This window comes from Sphaerodactylus townsendi, linkage group LG03, assembly GCF_021028975.2.
Source record: "Sphaerodactylus townsendi isolate TG3544 linkage group LG03, MPM_Stown_v2.3, whole genome shotgun sequence".
Taxonomy (NCBI): Eukaryota; Metazoa; Chordata; class Lepidosauria; order Squamata; family Sphaerodactylidae; genus Sphaerodactylus; species Sphaerodactylus townsendi.
Genome location: NC_059427.1, coordinates 83,111,805 through 83,137,235, shown reverse-complemented (window position 1 = coordinate 83,137,235; position 25,431 = coordinate 83,111,805). Strand labels below are relative to the sequence as shown.

The 25,431-nt window shown below is 39.4% G+C and overlaps 1 protein-coding gene across 1 annotated transcript in view; it reads right to left on the bottom strand.

Annotated features, from left to right (window-relative positions):
- Positions 1–25,431, bottom strand: part of ADAMTS2 (ADAM metallopeptidase with thrombospondin type 1 motif 2) — a 322,378-nt gene that overhangs the window by 44,339 nt on the left and 252,608 nt on the right. Inside the window, exons 7-10 of the mRNA XM_048490772.1 lie at positions 23,939–24,044; positions 20,181–20,324; positions 17,230–17,362; positions 14,291–14,404 (exon numbers count right to left, since the gene is read on the bottom strand). Coding sequence (XP_048346729.1) covers positions 14,291–14,404; positions 17,230–17,362; positions 20,181–20,324; positions 23,939–24,044 — 497 coding nt within the window. The remainder of the gene's footprint in view (positions 1–14,290; positions 14,405–17,229; positions 17,363–20,180; positions 20,325–23,938; positions 24,045–25,431) is intronic.

Genomic DNA, 25,431 nt, shown 5'->3' with positions numbered 1-25,431 from the left:
AGGTAGGGTAGATACGGCTCAGAAAGTATTTCTTTAACACTTCCCCCTATTATCAATTCAGAGACAGTATCAGCCTCCCTTCTTCCCTGAAGCAATCACAGAAGGAAGGGAATGCATAGAAGGAAAGAGCCCAATGCCGCTAGTATTGTATCTGAAAACTGTCAGGCCTTTTTTTACACTCTTCAGTGGCAGTCAAAAGCACTGGTTTGAGCAGAGTTTGTCCACACATATGCTCTCCATGTACATTTTTATAGGGCAGATTATTTTCATCTATATATGGTGTAAATAAAGAGGATTTCCAAGGGAAGGTGCAGCTGTCATTGGTGGTTTCCTGGGTGGCATCAAAGCACCCACTTTTAAATGGTACTAAAATATCAGGTTCTCTGAATTCCCAGCTTTCTTTTTTTAAAAAAAATCTCTATCCTCTTCCCTTTTAGACATATGCTTTCCCCCTTATATCTCTGTAAGGGAAGGAGATAGAGATTTACTATTTTTAAAATGAAAGTTGGGAATTCAGAGAACCTGCTTAAATTATTAAATTATCATTGTAACACTACACCAATATAGCAATATTTTAGGGCTTTTAAAAAAATCTGAGAGGGAATAATTCAATGATGACAGCACTCCAGTCATTGAACAGTGGGATGCAGCTGGGTAAGATAAACCAATTATAACATTACACCCTAGAAAAAAGCCAACTTAGAATCGACTTTCAGAAAAAGATTGGAGTAAAAGGCAAGATATATTCAAAGGTGCTTTGCCATTGTCTACTTCTGCACAGTGACCCTGATACTCATTAGTGATCTCCCACCCAAATACTGAACAAGACTGACCCTGCTTGGCTTCTGAGATCTGACAAGATCAGTCTAGCCTGGACTACTGTTTGATTTTATACACCACACTGTAAACCTGAAGTGTGAATGAATAGCCTCAGATAATGGACAAGCATGAATTGAAATGCTTATGGACTGCAAAAGATCAAGTTTCTGTTGGATACAGGGGACTTCTGGAGTTTATTTTGACCCACTAGCTGTGATAAAATCCAGGATCAGTGAATGCAAGCATGGTGTTTCAGCAGGAGAGACAGCCCCTTCACAACCACCGCCACCCCTTTTCTGCTAAGTTTCCTACTTTCATTTTCTTTTGTTTAAGTTTTCCTTTGGATCTGCAGTAAAAAATATTTTGACCATTGAAGGATTTCTTTAAAAAACCATATCTATATCAAGAAAGAAAGAAAAGCTGTTGTTGGAACAGATTTGAAGACTAAACAGATTTGAAGACTCTCAGACGTAAAACATCCAAGCGGATTTATCCTCCCTTGTTGAGGTATGTGGACTTTCTTTCAAATACAAGAAGCTATTGGAGTGATTTATAAGCATTTGAGAAACCCACTGTTTGAGATTTGTTTAGTCTTTTGGACTGGAGTTGTTTAGGGGTTTCTTGCTACTGAATGGATTACAAACTCTGTTGGCTCATATAATATAAGATCTTTGGATTTAAGGGCATTTAGGATTGACCTTTTGGTTATAAGAACTGGCAGTGAGGGAGTTCTAGACTTATTCATAAGCACTTGAAGGACCCCTTTGCAAAAGTGAAAGTTAGTCATGGAAATAGTGGATGAAGTTTGATTAAAACTAGTCTCCAGTTGCCTGGCTGGAAACAGCTTCATACCAAAACTGTTTTCCAAAGACTGTGGGAATAAGGGCCAGTGTTTACCATAATACTATACTCTCTATTACCAGAGCTGTAGCAAGGGGAAACTGCGCTGAGGCACGTGTGTGCCCTGTGGCCCTGCCATGTCCCTGTCCTGGAATGCTTCTGCCCCGCCCCGGAACACCCTCACCATGCCCCCACACTGGCACATGCCTGGTGCATCAGGCCCCCCGCTCCCTTGGCACTCCGCCACTGCCTTTTACAAACAGATAACTACTACAGCTTTGTTGAAGACTTTTATAGCTGCCATCTTGTGAATTTTCTAAGATGGTACCTTAACTATTATAAAAATGTTTACAAGCCTAACAAAAATGATTCAATTACTCTCTTTGCAAACAAGTCAATCAGAAAACAACATAAGGCAAAATCTCAAGAGTTTAAAACAGGAGTTCATACAAGCGAATCTTAATTTAAGAACACAGTTAAAGAAGGAGTCACAAAATATTAGATTGGAATTAACATCAATAATTAATTGAGGAATCCAGAGAAACATACTAGACAAAGTAAAAATAACACAGACTCAACCAGAATATAATCACCAGACAGTTATGAGAAAAGAATACAGAATGTTGAAGTAAGAGTTGAATGTTTCCGAAGTTCAAGGAAAAGGGAAAATACCATGTACTCCTGAAATATTAAGCAAAAGAGACTTTAAAAAAGAATTTGGCAATATATTGTCAAAGGCTTTCATGGCCGGAATCACTGGGGTGCTGTGTGGTTTCCGGGCTGTATGGCCGTGTTCTAGAAGCATTCTCTCCTGACGTTTCGCCTGCATCTGTGGCTGGCATCTTCAGAGGATCTGAAGATGCCAGCCACAGATGCAGGCGAAACGTAGGAGAGAATGCTGCTAGAACACGGCCATACAGCCCGGAAACCACACAGCACCCCAATTTGGCAAGATTCTGCAGAAATACATTACAACTGGTGAAAACCTTTTCGCTACTTGCAGAATTGGTTCAGAATTCACTGCATACTATTGGAGAATTTAATCTGCTTTAGACTGTCCCTACCTGCAGCGAACGCAATTACAGAAATGGTGACTCAAGACAAACACCTGGTAATATGTCTCACAGATGAAGCTTCTTTTGAAGATTCAAGAATAGATTCCAGAGAAAAATCATCAGGAAATCTAGACCTCCAGAAAATCCCAAAAATCAACTCTCCAGAAGAAAGCAAGAAAATGGATAAAAATATATATATGAAAAAACTGGGCCATTTTTTTCATATGTGATGGATTTGTAAAAGATAAGAAAATGTTAGATACTAATTTTTGCAAAGACCCTCTAAAACTCCAAGGATTAAATAGGTCCCAAATTTATTGGTGTTATGGTATAACTATGTTACTAGATATTTTTAATAGCAATTAGTAAAATATTAACAAAAATACAAGAATTTATGTTGGAATGGTAAGAATAAGCTGGTTTGCTTTTTTATATATGAGATGGATTTGTTAAAAGATTTGTTAAAATATGAAAAATTGGCTTATTTCTTCATAAGTATTGGATTTGCAAAGAGATAACAAAATGGTGGATATTAATTTATACTAAGACTCCAAAAACACTAGAGATCAACTTTTATCCAGGTCTTAAAATCAAAGGTGTTATGGTATAATGATCTTGTGTGTATGTATGTGATTGATCTGTAACAAGACAAAAATTTTGGATATTAATTTACACTAAAACCTTAAGAATGACCAAAGATTAATCTTTAGATGGGCCTTAAAAATGAAGGTGTTATGGAACAAGCATGTTGTTGGTATCTTTTTGTTAAATTTATTACAACAATAGGAAGAACAAATTTTATATTTACTAACTGTAGAAAGAGTTTTGTTGCCTTTACTCGGAAATCTGAAAGAACTCCCATTTAAAATAATTGTAAAGATAATATGAGGAAATATTTATATACAGCAAAAACTGACTAATTTTGTGATAGATTTGAATATAATCCAAAAGTTGAATGCAAATCTTATATTAATTATTTATTTATGCATATTAATATTAAGCTCATGCTTTACTAATATAATTGTGAAGTATATGAACACAAATTAATGTTTCTTTAATATACATAGCTTTCTATTATATATACATTATCATAAATAATTTTAAATGAATTATTGACATGAGTATGATAATACTTAGAAATTGGTAAACTAATGTATTGAGCTTCTCTTTTGTATTTTGAAGGTAATAGATTTTTTCCATTTAGATCATTTTCCATTCCAATCAGATCCTCTGATTGTTCTTACTGTAGCCCATTTTTCTTCCTCTTTTTTCTCTATTATTCCTTTTTATATATGGAAAAATAAAAAAAGTTTCTGTTGGACAGACATTTGTCTCCATTCTGCACTGTTGCACAGAAACCTCTAGTTTTCATTCCTTATGCCATCACAGAATGTTCCAAACAACACAACATTCAAATGTCCGGGTGAGTCGTATACCTGCATCTTGTTCCTACCTCCCCATAAACCTAACCACTTCCAACCAGTTCTTTGGATCTCACCCTCCTAAGTAGGTGATAAGATCATCTAAAAATGCTGTTACTCAACACTGAAAGAAATATGCTGATACTTTTCTTGCTGATGCACTGGCTGCTTTATCAGTTTGTTGTTCCATAGCAGCACTTGAAGCTCAAAAGAGTCAAGAGGACCAATTAGCAAGCTAATGCTAACTAATCAAAACCAATGTAATATCTAGTTCTGGCACTTAATTCCTTCAGCTGTTGCAGAGCCAGGATGTTTTTCTGATGCACCAGCCATGTTTAGATTGGCCTGCACTTTTAATAATGGCCAGTGGGAACAGAGGTATGCAATCATGAAAACTTCAAACCTCTAAAGTAGGGGAAATGAGGAATCTTTCTGAACCAACATCTTTAATTGATTATAATTCTGTTCTCTTTTTCCCTGACATATTTCCAATGAAAATATTCTGACAGAGTTGAGCTACTTCCTCCACACACTTAAAATTGAAACAGAAATTATTTTGTAGCTTAAGGAAACTGAATATGTGTGACCTGATTCACACTTAATTAACCACAACTAATTTATTTTGCTGAGAGAACTCTTGATACTAATATCTACCCACAACAATTATAGGATAAGAACACAAGAAGATCCCTGCTGGATCAGACCAGAGATCCACCCAGTAAAGCATCCTATCTGACACAGTGGCCAACCAATTCCTCTGGAGGTCCAACAACAGGGCACAGATGCTGAGACCTTCCCCTGAGGTTGCCTTCTGGCACTGTTATTGAGTTTATTGCCACAGGGAGGTTCCTTTTAGTCACCATGGCTAGTAACCTCTTGTCAAAAGACCAGGAGTGAGGGGATACACACCTGTCTTGTAAATCCTGGATTCTTTTTCCCAGATACTCAAAAACCACTGAGTCTTTCAAGGATTTTATTGAAAGTGAGAAAATAGAAAACACACGGATTTCTCTCAGCTACAGCACAGTTCCAAAACATGTCTTTTGGCTACCTGGGTCCAGGAGCTGCCTTCTCCTCCCCAGCCTGGATCAGAATCTCCTTTGTTCTCTCCCCTTGGTTCCCAGCTAAATTTCACTTCCTGGCCCCCTGTAGTTCAACTTCTCTGATTTACAATCGTTTGGCCACTTGCTTCCTTTGTGTAATTTAGTCAAAGCAGCTAGGTTTCCTGTATCCAGAGATCAAAGGTCCTTGTCAGGCTAGTTTGAATCTGCCTAATATTATAACCAGAATATCCTCTTCATACCTCTCAAATAACATTTTAGTCTTGTAATGCATGCCCTTAAGACCTAATTGCAGATTTGTTCCCTGGTCCTTCTTTATGAGTTTAGAACACCTTACATAAGGTTCTCAAGGTGGTCTTCCATCCAGCAGCAAAAACAGACAGTGTTCCACTGCAGTTCCCTATAGGGAAAGGTTTAATATATTATCTTGCGAACAGATGATCAGGAAGAATGGGCAACTCCAACTGCAGAGGCAGATGAGGCATGAGCCTAACCTTGCCAGCTAAGAACACTTCACTAGCTGCATTACATAACTCCTTGAAAACCTTTATGCAATGGACATAACTACATAAGCCATTAATATATCTACAAGTCTGTTGTGTTTTCTCATGAGCAAAAGCCTCTTTGAGTCCTGCTTCTATTTAAAAGTCTTTGGAGAAGGAATGTGATGATAGGAAACCTCTTTACAGCACAAAATGCCATAAAGTTTGGTCTCTTCTTGATGCACAAGAGCCAAGTGAGTTTCATGAGAGACATCAATCCAGTTCACACCAGGAACCCATCATCACTTTTAGGGAGCCAGAAAAATATCTTGCCAAAGTGACACATTAGGAATAATTGCAGTGAAACATTACTACATGATATTTTTGTTATTTCAGAAAACATCAATCAGTAAACCTTTTAACAGGTTACTAGTGGGCATATTACATAATAATGTTTACAAAACACTAAACCAAAAGGGGTTTTTGAAAGGAAAATACAAAGTGTATGTTGGCCCGAATGCAAAGTATGCAATTTAGGGAAAGTTTGAGGAAACTGGGTGTCTTGGCTAGATGAAATCATGATAAAGATCTTTAAATCTTTCAGAAGTTGTACAAAGCTGGGCAAATGGGGCAGTATAATGCCAGTAGAGAGCCAGCATTATATAGTAGTTAAGAGTGACAGACATTACACAAGAACATAAGAACAAGCCAGCTGGATCAGACCAGATCTAGTCCAGCTCTCTGCTACTTGCAGTGGCCCACCAGGTGCCTTTGGGAGCTCACATGCAGGATGTGAAAGCAATGGCCTTCTGCTGCTGTTGCTCCTGAGCACCTGGTCTGTTAAGGCATTTGCAATCTCAGATCAAAGAGGATAAAGATTGGTAGCCATAAATCGACTTCTCCTCCATAAATCTGTCCAAGCCCCTTTTAAAGCTATCCAGGTTAGTGGCCATCACCACCTCCTGTGGCAGCATATTCCAAACGCCAATCACACGTTGCATGAAGAAGTGTTTCCTTTTATTAGTCCTTATTCTTCCCCCCAGCATTTTCAATGTATGCCCCCTGGTTCTAGTATTGTGAGAAAGAGAGAAAAATTTCTCTCTGTCAACAGTTTCTACCCCATGCATAATTTTATAGACTTTAATCATATCCCCCCTCATCCTCTCCAAACTAAAGAGTCCCAAACGCTGCAACCTCCTCTCATAAGGAAGGTGCTCCAATCCTTCAATCATCCTCGTTGCCCTTCTCTGCACTTTTTCTATCTCTTCAATATCCTTTTTGAGATGTGGCGACCAGAACTGAACACAGTACTCCAAGTGCGGTCACACCACTGCTTTATATAAGGGCATGACAATCTTTGCAGTTTTATTATCAATTCCTTTCCTAATTATCCCCAGCACAGAGTTCGCCTTTTTCTCAAACTCTATGCTGGGGATAATTAGGAAAGGAATCCAGGGAACCAGATTCAAATCCCTACTCTTCCACGTGAAGTTTGCTGGGTGAGCTTCAGCCAGTCAGTCCTCTCAGAATTAGCTCATGGAGAGATAGTGACAAACTACCTTGCCTTGAAAACTGTATGGGGTCAAAGTAAGTCAGCTGTTACTTGATGGCATTTTTCACCATAACACAATTTCCCCACACTTTGTTACTAGAACAGATGGAGCTTAGCTGTTAATTTTACATTGAAAAAGTTCAGTAAAAATAAAACATTAAGAGAGAAAAGAAAAAATGAAAGTGTCTCCTTAAGCAGTACAGCCATCTTAAGACAGACTCCAGAGAGGTGGCATGAAGATATCAGAAAGAAGGAAATTAAAGGAAATTAAACGAAAGGAAGAATATTTCTTTCATTTTGGCCACAACCTGTTACAATGAAATCTCTATATATATAAAGCTAACAGTGACTTTGTTAGTCATGCCCTAACACCGAAACAGCTGGATGGATTGCCCCCCAATTTTCACACGACGTCCCACTCTGTTGCGGGCAGGTAATCGGACCTTCAAATCGCCGAAAGTCCATACCTGAGCCAGGTAAAAGTCTTTTTCCTGGCACACCAGGCCATGAAGCTGGCTGTGTTTAACTGTCACCCTTAGAATGTTTGTGCAGCCTGTCTGTGTGTGGCCTGAGGCCTTGGTATGAGGGCTTAGAATGTTCGCGCAGATGGGCAGAGATGAGCACTGAAAACAGTACATAGGTAATACGAGTGTAAGTGAAACACATACACACTTTGCCGTGTGAGACGTCAGGTGGGGTTCCCCCCCACACACACACATGCAGGTAACTTTCACTCTCTGTGCCTCACCCAATACTACCACACAACACACATACTCTGATACACATTCACCTCCTCCTCACACACCTCACTCTGCCCTCCCTCACATCCAACCACCACTTACCCACTTCCTCATCCATATTCGCCACAGCTCTCTTTTACTAAAAGCAAGCTGGAGTTTGCCTTTTTCTTCTAAGAAAATCCGCGGGGTGAGGGTGAACCAACACTACTGGCTCTGCTTCTTTTGCACATGGCCCTTTAAGAACCCAGGGAGCTGGCCTCGATCTGAGCGCCTCACCACCCTGCCTCTGCTGCCTGACTGGGATAGCCTCCTTGCCCCAGTTCTGCCTTACCCAAGCTGGGACTATGTGTGTCAACCAGCCTGATGGGACAGCGAGATTCGCACTCTGGACAGTTCCGTTGTGGAATGGAAAGGGTTACCTTATACTAAAAAAACAAGACACCACCATATAACAATGTGAATTGAAAAGGGAAAGAGGGATTCCATTTTGACCACCCCAAAAGGCTAGGCTGCGGATCATTGGACCTGCATGGACATCTATGTGGGTTGCGGACTGTGATGAGGACAATTGCCACAGCAACGCGTGGCCGGGCCCCACTAGTTGTATATATAACTGCTATGCGCAAGCAGAGAAACTGGCAACAGAAAAGGCAATTAGACTACCTCCCAGCTTGAACAGTACAAACACGGTACCGTAACATATCTTTTTAACATACACTAGACCCTTTGCAGACTCCTTTATAGAAAAAGGACAAAGAGGAGGAAGACTGCCCTTTTAGTGGAAAAGTAAAAGTGGATCCAGATGGCCATTTACAGACTGATATCACAGTTATGATAAGCCAGTCATTCATAATCTTATTCTTACAGACAGGAAGCTTCTTATCGCATATGAAGAATAGGTGTGTGGAGAAACTATTGTTTTATTTATCTATTTAAACATTTCTTTTAGTTTGAATGTACCCAAGGCTATCTGCCCTTGGCTATTTACCCTTGGGCACATTTAAACGACCCACCTAATTCTTTAACAATAAAATAAGACTTCTACAATATAAGAAGATTCCAGAGGTTGGTCAGTTGTTGACCATGGTGGCAGGATGCACAAGGAGAACTTCACATGGTAAAACAGGGGGGGGGGGGGGCTAGCAGCATTTTGTCCACCTTTCACCAGCTTCCCATCCTGCATCCCCATCTCCCCTGCAACTATATCATCCACCTTCACCTTGCTTGTCTCACCTCCACTGCTTCACCTGGTTTCTCAGCTCCTTGCCTGCTCACTACAACAGACCTTCTTAAATGTACAGCTGCAAGTCAGCGCCCCATAGGGCTTCCTGAAGTCTCACTGGGCTCCTTCCTCTTGTGAGAGCTTGGCCACCATTTTGGGTTGAATTCTCATGAAAGAACAGAGGGACTATAAAGCATCTTGCTGTGTGGTTTTTAAAGAAGCCAGGGGGTAGCAAAGCATTTAAATAAGTTTTTAAAGAAGCCAGGGGGTAGCAAAGCATTCAGAAGCAAGGAGGCCCCAGGTAAGGGTGGAGGCAGCAGCAGTAGCAGTAATAGCACTTTGAACTGAACTGGTACTGTGTAGAGGGTGCACTATAACACACTTGCTTTAGGATAGTCTACCAATACCCTTATGTAGGTAATTAAGAAAAGGAGTCCATTACAGACACTGGTCCATTAAGCCTGGTCATCCAAATGTGTCACATAGAACTCAAGTTTTCCACAACAGCTCACTAGGGTTTCCACAGTGCCAACCTTCTGTTTGGTGAGATCCTCGTCTAGTGAGAGGAGTCCTCAAAGTCAAATCGGGTACCAAATGTGTAGCACTCAGTTCTCCACTGGGGACCAAATCTAGGAAGCGACCAATATACAGAAACCTAATCTCATGGGTAGCATGCCCTTGCTGAACCAGGTTGACTTTATTTAGCAAAACGATCAAATATAAACTTTTCATCTGTGACCTGCTTGGCAGTAAGCAGCACTGTTATCCATTTTCTAATAATTCAACTGCAAAAGATGAGATTGCAACACAACTCAGCTTTCTACTTTAGCGAATGCAAACGGGTATGATGAAATTGCCTCTCCCCCTATCCCTCCACCTGCACAGCAGCAGTCTAATAACATCATAAAATATGTATACATTCAGGCTTATTGAGAATAATACAAATGAGAAACAGTAAAGCTCTGCAAGGTCAGATCTGCAACTTCTTACACAAGCAGTTCAGATTAGATTTGTATATTTTATTCTGCAGTAGTTTGTCTGTTCATAAACCTTTTTTCCCATATACTTGGATCTTTAGAAAAGGATAATAACTCAGTTATTTTAACATGCAACGTTTGTGCTATATAGCAACAACAAAAACATTTCAGAAGAGAAGGGATTCTCAATATTGCATTATATTTCTAATTAGGCTCATTACTTGCATTTATTCTTTCCTATCAGAAATTTTAGTAAACTATTAGGCTTTTTATTAGACAAGTCAAATAAACCCTAATTGTTATATTCAAAAGCACAAATAAACCCTGGTTTCAGCATTCAGAAGAGCTGCTTTGTCCCTTGCTAATTTGATCAATAAAACACTTTTATGGATTCATTTTAAAACAAAGGCTATAAAACCATTAAATAACAGGAGTTCAGCTGGAAAGAAAAACAGACTCAAGATAAGTAACACATGACTTTAAACTGGAGGAAAAGTCTGATGAGGTTTCATACCTTACCAGTATCAGCACAGAAACCACTCACCTATGATCTCATATGGTCCTGGCAATTTTTTCAGTAAGGAACCAGTTAATTAGGGCTAAAGAGATGGTTCCTTCCTGATCAATCCATACTGTCCTTCCTTTTGGCTAGATGACTTACGTATGGGAAAGATCCATGTTGCTCATCATGTTTACATGGTGAATTTATTCTTCTGTTGCTACAGAGAATCAGTTCTCATGCTGCTATGTGATATCCATGAACTGGAGATAGTGGGTTTGAGACCCTGCACAAAATTGCCATTGATGGAAGGGATTTCTAGCAACTTTTCTTCCTTCCACAGCAGGCCCCAAAACAATTCCCTCCCCTTCAATTCATGGAAATTTTCCACTAGGTCTAATCTAATTTATTATCATTTATTTAGCTGCTGCTTCATAAATTTTCCCCAAAGAGACTTACAATAAAATAAATAAAAATACCAAGGTATCTTGAAATAATCAATAAATCATATTAATTCAATAGCAAGTAGAATAGCAAATAAAATACAGTGCAGAGATTCAACAGGAAATTTTAAAAATGCAAGATGAACTAGAAGGTGAAGTCCTGCCAATCCTTTCACATACGGAAAATCTGAGTGTAAGATTGTTCCAGCTTTCCATTCTAAGACTTCTTCAATTGTTAGGCATAACAAATAAATTAACTACAAGTGAGTCAAAAATGATAATTGCACAGAAAAAATTAGAGAAAAGGTTCTTATATAAAATTGGTCCAAGTGTTTATTATTAAAACACATGAGGAACTCTCAAGGACTTATAGGAACACTTCATTGCCCCTGTATCCAGTGGTGGAATCCAAAAATTTTAATAACAGGTTCCGATGGTGGTGGGATTCAAACAGTGGTGCTGCCGCACACATGCACCTCCAGTCCCTATTGGGCAGGGAGGTTGCTTGAGAAACCCCTTCTCAGAAAAAAATTAGTAACCACTTCTAGAGAAGTGGTGAGAACTGGTTGGATCCCACCTCTGCCTGTATCCCTTTCCCTGTGCTTTTTTCTTTTTACATCCTCTTGGCAGCTCCCACATTTTCTCACCTTGCCTTCTCTCCTTTTCATCCACCAACCTTCTCTGCCCCCAGTCTTCATCCTGGAAGTTGTTGGCCCCAATGAGCCTTCTCTCCAGGGCAGCGGGAGGCAAGCAGGAGTGATAGCTCCCATTTTTTCTCCCCTTGCCCGCCTTCCTTCTCTCCTTCTTATCCTCCTTTTTGTAGGCTGCAGAAACCAACAAGTCCTCCCTCCAGGGCAGTGGAAAGGAGCAAGAGTGGCCTGATAGGCAAAAACAGCCCTGGAAGGATCATGCCCCTTCCTTCTTCCTTCTACTGACAGAAACCAGAACTTGAAGACTGACAGTATTATTGCTGTTGTCCAGTAAATCCCACAATAGCTACTCAGAAGGCAGCAATTTTTTAAAGCTACAGGGAGGTGTCACTTTTGTCATAGGATTTTTAATGTAGTTTTTTGGATTTTTTTGAAAATGTGGTGCTTTTCTGAGGTTTGTAGAAAGATCTGGCTTCTCTGTTCATGGTACCTGTCTCCAAATTTGAACATGCTGAGAATTAGATATATTGACGAGTTGGGAACTAACAAGGACTTGTGGTGGTCATTTCTTGCTATGAGTCCTCTCTCCTATGAGTCCTCTCTCCTTCCCTTATTTCTTTCTCTCCTTCCTACTCATCAACCAATCTTTCCTTTATCTTTATTTATTTATTTATTTATTTATTTGACTTGTATACCGCCCGATCCCCGAAGGGCTCCGGGGATCTTCTCCTTCTGGTATTCAGCCGTACTTGTTGCTTATTTACTGTATTTATGTTCTACCCTTCTCCCTAATGAGAACCCAAAGCAACTTACATGATTGTCTTCTCCTCCATTTTATCCTCATAAAAACCCGGTGAGTTAGATAAAACTGAAAAAGACTGACTGACCCAAGATCAGCTTCCATGGTAGAGTAAGATTTGGAACCTGGGTCTCTCAGATCCTAGTCTCACTCTGGTCTGTGCTGCACAGAACAAAAAAGACATCTGGAGAATGTCTTGAAGGCGACTTCTTCTTTTTACTCCACACACCCCAAATAAGACGTCCTGGGGGACTTCTTTAAAAAAGCTGCCTCTCATGTTTGTTCCAGACAGCACAGGTGTCAGAGGAGAAAAGAGGCTTTTCCCCGCCTGCCCAGCAAGCTTTCTGGTTGGTTTCAGCTTGAGAGTGACATTTTCTGCGCTGCTGAAGGGATTCTCACTGTCTCCATTTGCTGAAGGTTGCTTCTGGAAGGCAAGGTGAGAGCAAAATGGACCTCTAACAACTTCACCACACCACAACTTTATCTACTTTCTTCCCCCTGGCAGCTTGTCTCTGGAAGAACTCTGGTCAAGCTGTAAAAGTCCTGCAGTAGTAGTTGTGCAGGTAAGTTATATGATGGCTTCTACAAGTCACACAAGTTGTGCAGAGGCTTCTGCTGGGGCCAAGCAAGTTGTGTGGCATCAAGTCATAGCTGCTGCCACACCTAGGTAAGCTATGTAAAGTGAATGGTGGCAAGTTACCTGGTGGTTGCTGCTGGCCTTGGCCCTGATAAATCTTTCTCCCAGAGCAGGAAGTAGGAATGGTCTGGGAAGCCAAAATAGCCCTGGAAAGGTCTCCTTCTGTTTCCTTCCACTTGCATTTTAATGATGCAAACCACAGTTTGATTGCTGGCTATATTTTTGAAGTTGCTTTTTTGAAGATACCCCCACAATGGCCACTGAGATTTTAGAAGGCCTTTCTAAGAGGGACAAGCAATGCTTCTGTTCTTCGTGGAGTTTTGATCCCTCAGTGGGAGAGCAGCCAACATAGTATAGTCCGATCTCACCAGATCTTGGAAGCTAAGCAAAGTCAGTGCTAGGAAGGGACATCTCCAAGGATCACTCTGCACAGGACGGCAATGGCAAACCCCCTCTGCTTCTCAGTTGTCTTGAAAGCCCATTATTGAGATCACTATGAATCAGCTGCTACTTGATAGCACTTTATAGACACATAACCCCCCAATGATTTTTTTTAAGATTTCAGATTTTTCCACAAACCTGGAGCTTTTCCCAGGTCTGTAGAAAAGTCAATCCTATCTTTTCATATCTTCACTCTCCAGATTTAAGCAACCACAGATGGGGCCAGATTGAGAGTTAGCTATATTGATTTTCTGAGGCCTGAAGTCCAAGGAAGATTGTGCCTGATTGAAAAGCCATCAAACCTGTGACCCAGGACTATAGCTGAGCCAAATGCTGGTTCTATGCAGTGTTTTGCTTGTATAGCAGCATGGAGTATTAATTTTATATTCTTTCTTTTCTACTAACCTTTTGAAAATTCATCTCCCAATTCTTTTCGATGCTTTATAAAAATCTGGGGTATCTTTAGCATAACTCTTGTGTTCCAAATGTACTATCTCTGCAACTCTCAACTGTTTTTGATTCTAATTGTAGCGTTTCAGAAAATGCATGTAGATCCACAGATGAAATAATGATAACTAGCCCTTTCTTCTTATACACATTCTTGAGCTTATCCTTTCACTACATGCAAAAGAGATTTCATTCATCCTCTCACCTTTCCAGGAGCACACATGGTTCCATCCAATGGAGGTCCCTTCTTGGTTTTGCAGAAATAAGGATTATCAGGATGGCTACACCATAACTGTTTGCATGGATCAAAGGTACGGAACTAGAAGAAAGGGAAATGTTCTCATAAATTGTATCTGGAAGAGGAATATTAATATTTGCATCACATGAACAAAACAGCTGGCAAAATATAAAGGTTTCTTGAGAAAAACGTTACATAATACTTCATTAGCAACAGTTCTGCTGGTGATACAGTAAACTAGTCTTGAAGTTAAAAAGGCATAAATGATAGTCACTAAATCCGGATTGGGAAGATGAATCTTACTTTATGGGATTGGCAAAAATCAGTCCTGAATATCACTGTGACCTGGTTTGGAGCTGCTGCACATCAAAAACATTCCAGGGGTACTATCCCAGTGGCATAGTGCCAAGGAGACGGGGGGCATGCGCAATGCACTGTAGCCCCCATCTATTAGCTCCCATTGGAAACAATGGGGGATGGGGCACCCCTTTGGGAGTCCATAACTTTGGACTCCTTGAACCAAACCTCACCAACCTTGGGGAGTAGCATAAGGACAGTCTCCTGATGATATACTGAAATTTTGGTGCTGATATGTCTAAAAATGCACCCCCTGCAGGCACCAATGTCCTGGTGCAAATAAAAACTTGGTCATGGTGGAGTGGCCGCCCATGGTGGGGGCATCCAACTCAGATTTTGCCCAGGGCTACAGTTTGCCCAGGGCTGCCTCGTTATGCCCCTGGTGTTTATAATATGCATCATCACCATTGAAGTGGTTGGAATCCAACTCTTTTTGAACTAAGGGACTAGATTGATCTTAACGAAGATTAAAACTGCTCATATTTACACATCAAACAGAACATATTTGTCACATAAAAAGACCCCAAGGCCATCTGTTTTACCTCATGCACTTAATTATATGGAAATACCAATCATAAAACTGGTCTCACACATCCAATAAAACAGAAACAATAGACAAACAATGACAACAAGCAGCATAGGTTTAAACTTGAAGTGTTGCTTGCTCACTCCTCTTCACTGTTTTATACTTCAAGATTATGACGTTCACATTATAGTCAATATTTGCTGTTGCTTTAATGTAGGTGGGGCTTAAGTGGATGACGTGAGTTCTGTGAACAAAGCTCCCAGTATGATCCCAGCACTGTAAAAGCTAGATGGTGGTGTTGGGTGGGGGCTCAATTCAGATTGGGATTGTGGGGTGAAGGGTGGTTAAACCTCCCCACTGTTGAAAAGGACTTGGAAGTTGCTTTATTTCTTTTTTTAGACTCATTTCTGTTCTGTGTTACATAGAAATGGCTTTAAAACACTGATAACCTGTTCTAAGCCATGAGGATTTAAAATCTAAAATATCTAAATTGCATCAGTATCAATGAAGAAGATGATCCTTAGGATAATCATAGGACAAAAGGAGCACTGTTCCCCTTCTCTTCTTGGTTTGTGCATATAAATAGCCTGGGGAATCAGAAGCATGTGTAGAATTGTTATATTCTTATATTTGGCTATTGCCTCCATTTGGTCAAGTTAGTAAATGTCTACATTAAATACCTTTATTTATTATATTTATACTAATTTACTAATCCAGGTCTTGAATTACCGGAGTTATACCAAAGTCTAAAGTAGGATTTTTGGGGAATAGAATAGAAGGGGAAAATGCTTCTCAGATGAAGTGCCAATAGTGCAGTTCTAGCAACTCCAACTGGGCATGCACAATTGCTCATATTTTTCAGTTTTGTTTTATGAATGCTCAAAAAGCGTGTGCTGATACATGCAGGTGCTCAAAAAGCGTGTGCTGATACATGCAGGTGCAATTATAGATAATATATTTCAGGAGGCATGTATTTTGAGGATAATTAATCTATATGGAATCATGGAGACTGGGTTGAAAAAAATAGTAATGGTAATTTCATCTAGCCACATTAATTTTATGCAAAATAAAACAGATTGCTTTCATGTATTTTTATGTGACAAAAGTGAGTGTATACCACCCAGATGCTACTTTCAGGGCTGAAGATCAAAATGTAGGACCTGACAGAAGGTGTTTGTTTTCTTACGGTTTAAAGCCTTTGACCATTTACTATAGTGATAGTGAAAGGAAATACATTTTAGTGTTTTATCACTGTAGTCTAGCAAAACCCTCAGATAATAATACTATATAATACTAAATTAAAGTGGCCTTGATTTTGCCTTTGAAATGTTGAATAGGATATAGTCAATGGTAAGTTCTAAGATGAATAATCCTTTACATCAACTGCATATTTATATTTGTGCTCACAACAGAAAATCCCTATTATTGAATGTAGTATTGTACTTCAGAAAAAAAGTAGGAGTCATTGCACAAATAGGATCTTCAATATATCCACAAGTTAACATGATGAAATGCACTATACCCTCATTATAATTAGACAGTTTAAAAATACTGTTAATAAATTTAAAGCGTAATAATTTCTCAAATTCAGATTTCTAAGAACATTGTGTTCACATGGATTTGTGACACCTCAAGAGTTTGCTATTACTCTCACTTTATGTTAGTTGGATGCATTACAGAAGTGGCCATTGCTAATGAAATGGAACGACCCTACTGTCCTTCTCAAGATGTTTTAAAGGCCTTTAAAAACCATTGCACAGTAGAGTTGTAAACCTCTTGGTTGGGTCTGGAGATCTCCCAGAGTCACAACTAATCTCCAGAGTACACTGATCAACTTTTCTGTAGAAAATGGCTGCTTTGGAGGGTGCATTCTATGGGATTATACCCTGCCAATGTCCCTCCCTTCCCCAAACCCCATCCTCCCCAGGCTCACCCCCAAATCTCCAGTCCAAACTTGGCAACCCTATTACAGGGACAGCTGCATAACTTGTAGTTGTGGTACACCAGGACTGTGTTTACTCACAGCTGTGCACATCATGTAGCCCAAACCAAAATCAAAGCGGCACTGCTCATTCATTGAGTAGTACATTCCTGGCAGCTGAGGAGGGGAAGGCCAGTCATGGTCAAAAGGATCATCACGCAAACAATCGTAGGAACTGCAGTAGGCAAAAATTACAGCCAAAGGGGTTAATGTGAGACTTTTGACAGTATTCATAGACTCAGTTCATATTTATTCTAAGCAAAATACAGGGCACATTATCTCAGAAATGAGTTCCATAAAGCACAGTAAATACTTTCATTACAGTGAACAAGTCACTGTACTATAGCAGATATACATCTGAGAAAAGACAACATTCTGTTTGTTTGTTATACCATTGCGTTAGAGGGAAAACAAATAATCTTTCCTGTACTGTATATGTTTTTAATCAGTTTTTTTTACTATTGTTGTACTGTTGTCTATGCCAATAAAGGCTTGCTTGAAAAAAAGAAAACAAAGAATCATAGCAACTACCTCAAACAAGCTACTTGAAAATAGTAGAAGAAAAAAATAAGTCACTAGAAAGACATATGAGGACAAAAACTTTAATTATGTTTCCATTTGTGGAGTTTATACCAATGATCTGCCTTTTAAGTAAAAGTTCAAAAACAAAAGTCATCCTAGAATACAGGTTGCCAAGGGACATAAATTATTTTCTGCTAGCTTCCAGAACTAGTAAGTATACGTATAAGCCCAGTACTCTCTCCAGATCTTGAGCATGCTCAGTTAATGTCAGGCCTGTGCCATGCTCAGCCTGGCAGCTAGCATGTCCACTCCAAGGCCACAGCTGGCCCAGCCCTTATCTCTGCCCGAGGCTGAGAAGGTTTCCATTCTTCTGCATGTAACTAGTGAATAGTGCTTAAATGTTCCTGCTTATCCGCCATTTCCCATGAGGGGGAACCAACTGTCTCATAACAATGCCTCTGTCCTCACTGTCCTTTCTTATGTGCTGTTTTGGGAATGTGAGGGAGGAGGGAATCATGGTTTGAGCAATGTATAAACTGGGGTTCAAAGCGGTAGCTTTAGCTTTCTGAACTTCAGGCTGACACAGTTTAGCTCTTGAAACTTTCCTGAGACTTGTTTGTTGACTGGAGTAACAGACCCTTACATTTTAATTGTTCTTTGCGCTACGGTCTTTTCACCTCATTAGAGTTTGCTCCTTCTGTCTCAGAAAAATAAGGTCACAAAGAGCTTCTCAGGTTGAAATCAATCGAGCAAGGCAGAAGTGATAATGATGGCAGTTCTGGTAGATTAAGGGAGGTAAGTTTCCCTCTTTTTGATAAGAGTCTCATTTCCTTTGAAGGAGTCTGCTCTAGTCTGAGAATGATATGAAACTCAGTATTGCCCCTGAAATCTCAGCCAGAGCACTACTCTGCATTAGGAGAAGAAAAATAAGTGCATGTGTATTATCTATGCTCTACCACCACATTTGTTTGAATCCCTCTGAACTATCCCTCCATAGTGTAAATTGGTGCTCAGCCTCATGATTCAGTTCTGTGTTTCCTTGCAGTGGTGCTGGTCACATATGGCCAGGTGTGATGTTTTTACAGGTTAACCCGGTAACTATTTGCACCCTCCACCCCGCTCTGACCATATAGGTATTGCCCCTGTTTACCATATATTTATATCTTCCCATGTGTTTTAGAAGATGGCCTGGAAGCAGAAGACCTACTTATGGGCACACCCAAGCCACAGGGAACACCTAAAATCTGTGTTGCACAGCCTTGAGCTGTCTGTATTTGCTATCTGTTCGTAGCCAAGCTTAGTTCAAAGGATTGGTTATGATCTTTGCAGTGCATCCCTGACAGGTTGACTTCAATGGACTAAGAAAGGTCTAACTCTGTTATGATTATACTGTGAAGATCCAAAATGATCTGTTGGGGCATCTTTCCTCATAAACATCTGTTTTTTAACAGCTGCCAGAGAAATCTTATTATACGTTACTTTATTACATGAAATAAGACCTCAAAGATCCAGGGCAAAGTATTTGATGTGGATCCAACACAACTTTGAAATCTGAGTTTCAGGGAGACTCACTGAGCCACTACCATTAGGGAACATTTTTTCCCCACTAATGCCTTTTAAATAGTTTTAATATGGTTATTTGATCAAAGTATTTTTGGTATATGATTTAATTTAGGATTTTTATAGACTACCTGAAGTACTTCTTAGTTGAAAGGTGATTAACAAATTTTAGAAGAAAGGAACAAATTAAGGAAGGAAATTTAGAACTTGTATTGGGGCTGGGAGCGAACTAGAAGACAGCACAGTTACTGAAGTGATACTGAATATGTTCCAAGTTTCCATTCCACTGAGGAGGCAGACTGTGGCATTTGGATCGCCCAACATTTCATAATCATTTTCAAGGGCAGACCCCTGCAATGTCTGTTACAATAGTCACTCTTCAAAGTTATAAATGCACAAATGACAATTACAAGATTCAGAGTTACCTACCATGGTGTCCACATTATATACCTATTTCAACTTCAACAGATGGCACAATACATTTGTGTTAGCAATGAATTCCATCTATTCATCAAAGGTTCTTTCTGTCTCGTTAAAAAACATTGAATAGACAGTCTATTGAACAAGTCTAATCTTTTATAAAAAAACACTGGCCTTAAAAAAAATTATTCCTGATTTTTTAAATCCTACCCTAATCCATACCTAAAATTGTTACTTTAAGAGAACTGATGAAAAAAGTCTTCTGAAAAGAGAGAAAACAAACTTATTTGCTATGCTGCTCCAGTGCAAGCTATTAGCTATTGCAATTAATATTTGCATAACTTTTATCCCCTGGAAGTAATCCACATATTCCTAGCAGGCTACTTTATGTTTATGTCCAAACTCCATACCCACTAAAACAATGATATACCAGTGTTACTGTCAAAGCTGCAATCCAGAATAATAAGATTCCTTTTCATCATTCTACTCACTGAAGATATCGGTTCAGCTCCTGCTGGCTGCATCGAGACCAATGGAAGCGATGAAACGCTGCCTGGACCAGAGGAGCCATTATGCTTCCCATACGAACTTCATCCCCACACCTGTTCCCTTGGCCATCGTGCTCCATGCCTAATCTAGAAGAAAACATGGTAGAACAAAGACATTGCCCCCATCATGTAGCAGACACCTCGTGCATAATCAGCTGTGGTCTCTCAAGAACTCCTTGTCCCAGAGTTTCTTGTGCATAGGTAGACGGTACAAACAGCTAGTGGAAAAGAGAGACTGTAAGAGCCAAAACTTGCTGGTAAAATGCTCCTCCACCACTGTGATGTGGGCCAGCCTCTACCCTGCCTGGTGGAATGCTCTTTCTCCAGCTGTTAGAGCCCTGTGGGACCTGGGTGAGTTCCATCAATTTGCTGATCCCCTCCCGGGTGTGGGCTGGATGCTGTCGCATAAGTTAGGGGGTGAATTACATTGTTTGCTACTGATTTTAGTGGATTCTTACTGAATTCTAAGGTATTTTATGCTATTTTTATTGTTGGTCTGTTGTACACTGCTCAAAGCCCTTTGAGTATATGAAATTGAAATTATTATTATTATTATTATTATTATTATTATTATTATTATTATTATTATTATTATTATTATTATTATTATTATTATTATTATCTCCTATGCACTGTTTTGAGCTCTCCATTATATTTTTTGAGGTACACTGACTAGCACAGCACACAGTTTTTGTAATGTGGCCACAACAATGATTTATACAGTAGCATTACATAATTTTAAATCCCTTTCTCAATAATCATTAATATAGTGTGACAGAACTAAGGAAAATAGTGTATAAAAACTCCATTCTGCATGCAGAAAAAGAAAACTTGACTTCCTCACAATTAATTCCTCACAAAGCCTGGGTGTGAGAATGACATGCTGGAAGTGGGTGGAATTCAGAATTCAGTCAGAACTGTTGACAAAATTATTGGGGGAATTCTTAGAACTGGAGGGTTCAGACATATGTAGTGTCTGTGTATAGACCTGTAGTGTTGGTAAAGGGGGGGGGGGGAAGGGACCCTACTCTAGTCAAAGAAGGGAATAAATTTATAGAGAAAGAAGAATTCCTAGGTCAGGTTCTAAAAACAGAGCTAGTTTGTGTCCTGAACTTTGTGTGTAGAACAGAGGAAACTCACTGAGAGAGATAGTTTCAGAGAAAGACCAATTTCTAGCCAGGAGGTGAGTATAAATTTCACATGGGAGAAGAATTTCCCATCCCTAAGGCAGATGTACTTCAAAAGCTTGGAAGTTTATCCTACAGTTTGGACAAGTCTGAAGAGAAAGAGGGAATTGGGTGAATACTCCATTCCTTTAGATTTTGGGCATTAAAATTAACACATGAATTTCTGAGTGCAAGCATGAGTCAGTTGCATAACAATCAGAAAGTCCATCTTATTTCAAAAAATGTAAAAATCTGTTTAACTTTGGACCCCTTGAACCAAACTTCACTAAACCTGGGTGGTATCATCAGGATAATCTCTTGCTGATACCAGCCAGGTTTGGTGATGTTTTGGTTCAGATGATCCAAAGTTATGGATCCCCAAAGTTGGTGCTCCAATCCCCCATTGTTTCCAATGGAAGCTAATAGTAGATGGGGCTACCCTTTTGAGGGTCCATAACTTTGGACCCCCTAAACCAAACTTCACCAAACCTGGGTGTTATCATCAGGAGGGTCTCCTAAAGATACTCTGAAATGTTGGTGCTGCTAACATAAACATTCCTCCCCTGACAGGCACCCTCAAATTTTCCCCAGATTCTCCCTTTAAATCACCCCCCCTTCAGAGTGGATTTAAAGGGAGAATCAGGGCTTACAGAGCTAGTTTACTATTTTTCTTTGAAATAAATTTTCAAAAACATTTAACCTACTGCCTCAATTAATATAATTTTATTGGTATCTATTTTTATTTTTGAAATTTACCAGTAGCTGCTGCATTTCCCACCCTCAACTTATACGTGAGTCAATGAGTTTTCCCAGTTTTTTGTGGTAAAATTAGGCACCTCAACTTATATGCGGGTCGACTTATACACGAGTATATACGGTAGTTAAAGTTAGGAATTTTTGCTCCAATATGCACCACCTTGCACTTACTTACTCTGAACTTTATTTGCCACAATGTTTCCATTCACCCTGTTCAGTAAGGATCTCTGAGAACTCTTTACAATTTACCTCGGTTTTTACTACATTGAATAATTTCATATTATCTGCAAACTTGGCCATTATACTGCTTATCCTCAATTCTAAACCATCTATGTACAAATTAAATTGAACTGGTCCCAATATTAATCCTTATGGGACAAAAATATTTACTACCCTCCGACGTTAAGAACTGTCCACTTATTCTTACTCTTTCTGTTTAACCCATTTTTACTGCACAAGAGAACCCATCCTCTTATCCCATGATCACTAAGCTTGCTGAGGTATTTTTGTTGAAGGATCTTTTCAAAAGCTTTTTTTGGAAATCCAATTATATAATGTCTACCCTGATGAACATACTTGTTAAATGTATTGTCGAAGGCTTTCACGTCGAATACTTGTGTTAGATTGTTAGCCAGATTTGTGGTTGGCACTTTCGAGGACTTGGAAGATGCCAGCTACAGATGCAGGCTAAACATCAGAGAGAATGTTGCTAGAACACGCACATACAGCCCGAAAACCACACAGCACCCAAATACTCTATGTCCTCCCATCGTCAAAATGCTCAAAAAACTGAATTTGGATAAACTGTGTGAAACTTTAAACATCACTCCTCCATATAAGGAGCTGACAACGCCCTTCTCCCTCCACCCCTAGATGATCCCTATTGTAATCAGAATATAAGGATCAGTGAAAGGAATGCCATGCAGGTCAGTACAACCCTGCTTCCTCTTCTCTCACTCTGTATTCTCTCATGACTCTATACAGCTCTTTCTGTCTGATGAAGAACTCACATGCAGAGGTTGAATGACTATTGTTCAAGTGAGGGAGAGAACCTAGTGAATGTAGGAGAAGTGTACACAAAGCTCCTTATCCCCAAAATGGTCCAGTGAAAGCAAGGTCATGAGGTGGGGGGTGTTTTATTGAAAGCCTGCACATGCAACCTCTCTACCTATCTGTATCCTAATTAGATGTGATTTCTAACTCATGAAGCTAAAACACAGGAAAAATAACTAGGATACAGGTGTATGATGCAGGGGCTTGATATCTGTGTTTTTCCTTTGCGAAAGTTTGCTGATTCTCCCCCACTACAGATCTCTACTACAAACACAAACACACAAAATTATTTGTGCCATCACCACTGCCATCAGATAGGGCTTGTAGAGATGCATCAGGCTGCAGGGGGAGATGAATGGTCTGAAAGTTCACTTCTGCAAGTACTGCTCCACTCCTGCTTGATAGGACCCAAGCCTGGAAGTTTTTGTGTTCTTGCCTTAATCATAAATGATATTTTACAATATCCCTTGTATGTTGCAGTATCTATGTTGGAACAAAACACACTGAAAGTGGTTCTTAAAGGTCACTAATCTTAATGGAAAAATACATATGTTCAAGTGCAGGAGCCTTGACTAGACTTCTACTTCTTTATACATTTCAGTAAAAGTGACCAATCTGTAAATGTCTTCCTTTGTTTTTAGAGATATGTTTCCTTGACCGAAATCATGTAGCCATTCCCTTCATCATACAGTATCTCTGGATCAAGTTGATCAAAGTGTTACTTACACGTGTCCAGTCTCATGGGCCACTACAAATGCTGAAGAGAAGCCATCTTCATGGTTGAGTGTGCAACTTCGGACTGGATGACACATACCAGTAACAGGAGCATAGCCTATTAGGGAGAAGCTAAGAATTAGGAAAATATAGGTTGCTACCACATAGGATATTATGGATTATACTCTAAACATGAAATCTTGCAAGACTTTTTAATCAGGGCACTTTAATTGTTTAACTATATACCAAACATGACATTTTCTAGAAGTGCTATATTATTCAGGATTCTGAAAAATTAAATGGTTAAATTAATTCTCAAAGTTTGGCTTCTTAAAAAAATTAAGAAAGCAGTAAAGACTGGTGTGCCAAAGGGATGACAAAACTGATACAGATAGTTTGAACAATTGTCCTACCACTGAAAATGCAATGCAAACTATACTCCCCTCCCAACAAAGCCTAATTCCTCTCCTAATATGCAGTCAACTTCATCTGCTTTCTTGTCTGCTTTCTTTCAGACTCAAATCTACAAAATCATGAACAAGGAAAACAAAATTTAAGTGAGTGAAACAGACTAGCTGCTTGGAATACAGTGGGTAGAAAAGCAGCATTAAATATTTTCACTTCATTATTACCGATCAACTAATTTTGCACACAAACATCATAAAAAGGATTCTAAAAGACTACAGGAAGCCTATCTGTACATGCAGGAAAGCAGACTGAGGTAACTGGAATGACATTCATCCAGCCCAAATACTAGGAAGCCCCCAGTGAATGGAGAAGGAAGAGTACTACTACTAACAATTGGCAAGCTAAAATCTGAGTGGGAAAAAAAACCCGTACAGGTGAACTACCATTTTCTATCATGTTTTCAGAAAGAGGATTCTTGAAGAAATTGCCAAACACTTTAGGTTCAGCACTTCAGGAAATTCTTGTAGAAGTATGCTTCCCTGTCAGAATTACATATCATGCTCCTCCACCCAGCTGAGAAATCTATGTTCTGTTTACAAAATGTCCACAGTTTATTTTGACCCATCTGCTAACTTGTAAGATTGCTTTGTTTTGGTTAAGAATTAAAAGCTTGTCTTCAAAATAAGACCCTTGAAGCTGACAATCTAAACAACCAGAAGCTTCATTTAAGGCAGAAGCCCCCAAGCTTTTTAGACCATTGACCCTTTGATCCCTAATCAACCACCCAGGCATGTAAGTAATAAATAAATACATAAATATTATCAATAATAAATTTCTTTATTTGTATAACAACAATGTGTAATGTCTGATCAGCACTACATACCAGCCATGCATCAATAAATTGTAATTTAAATTTATTGTATTGTTTTATGTATTTTATTTCTTATACAAATGTCAGCTTTTGACCCCAAAAGTTCATAATCGCCCCCAGTGTTTGTTGACTCCCATTTGACCCCTAGGCATTTATTGACCCCTTGGATAGTCCCATCGACCCCTAGGGGTAAATATCAACCACTTTGGAGACCTCTGATTTAAGG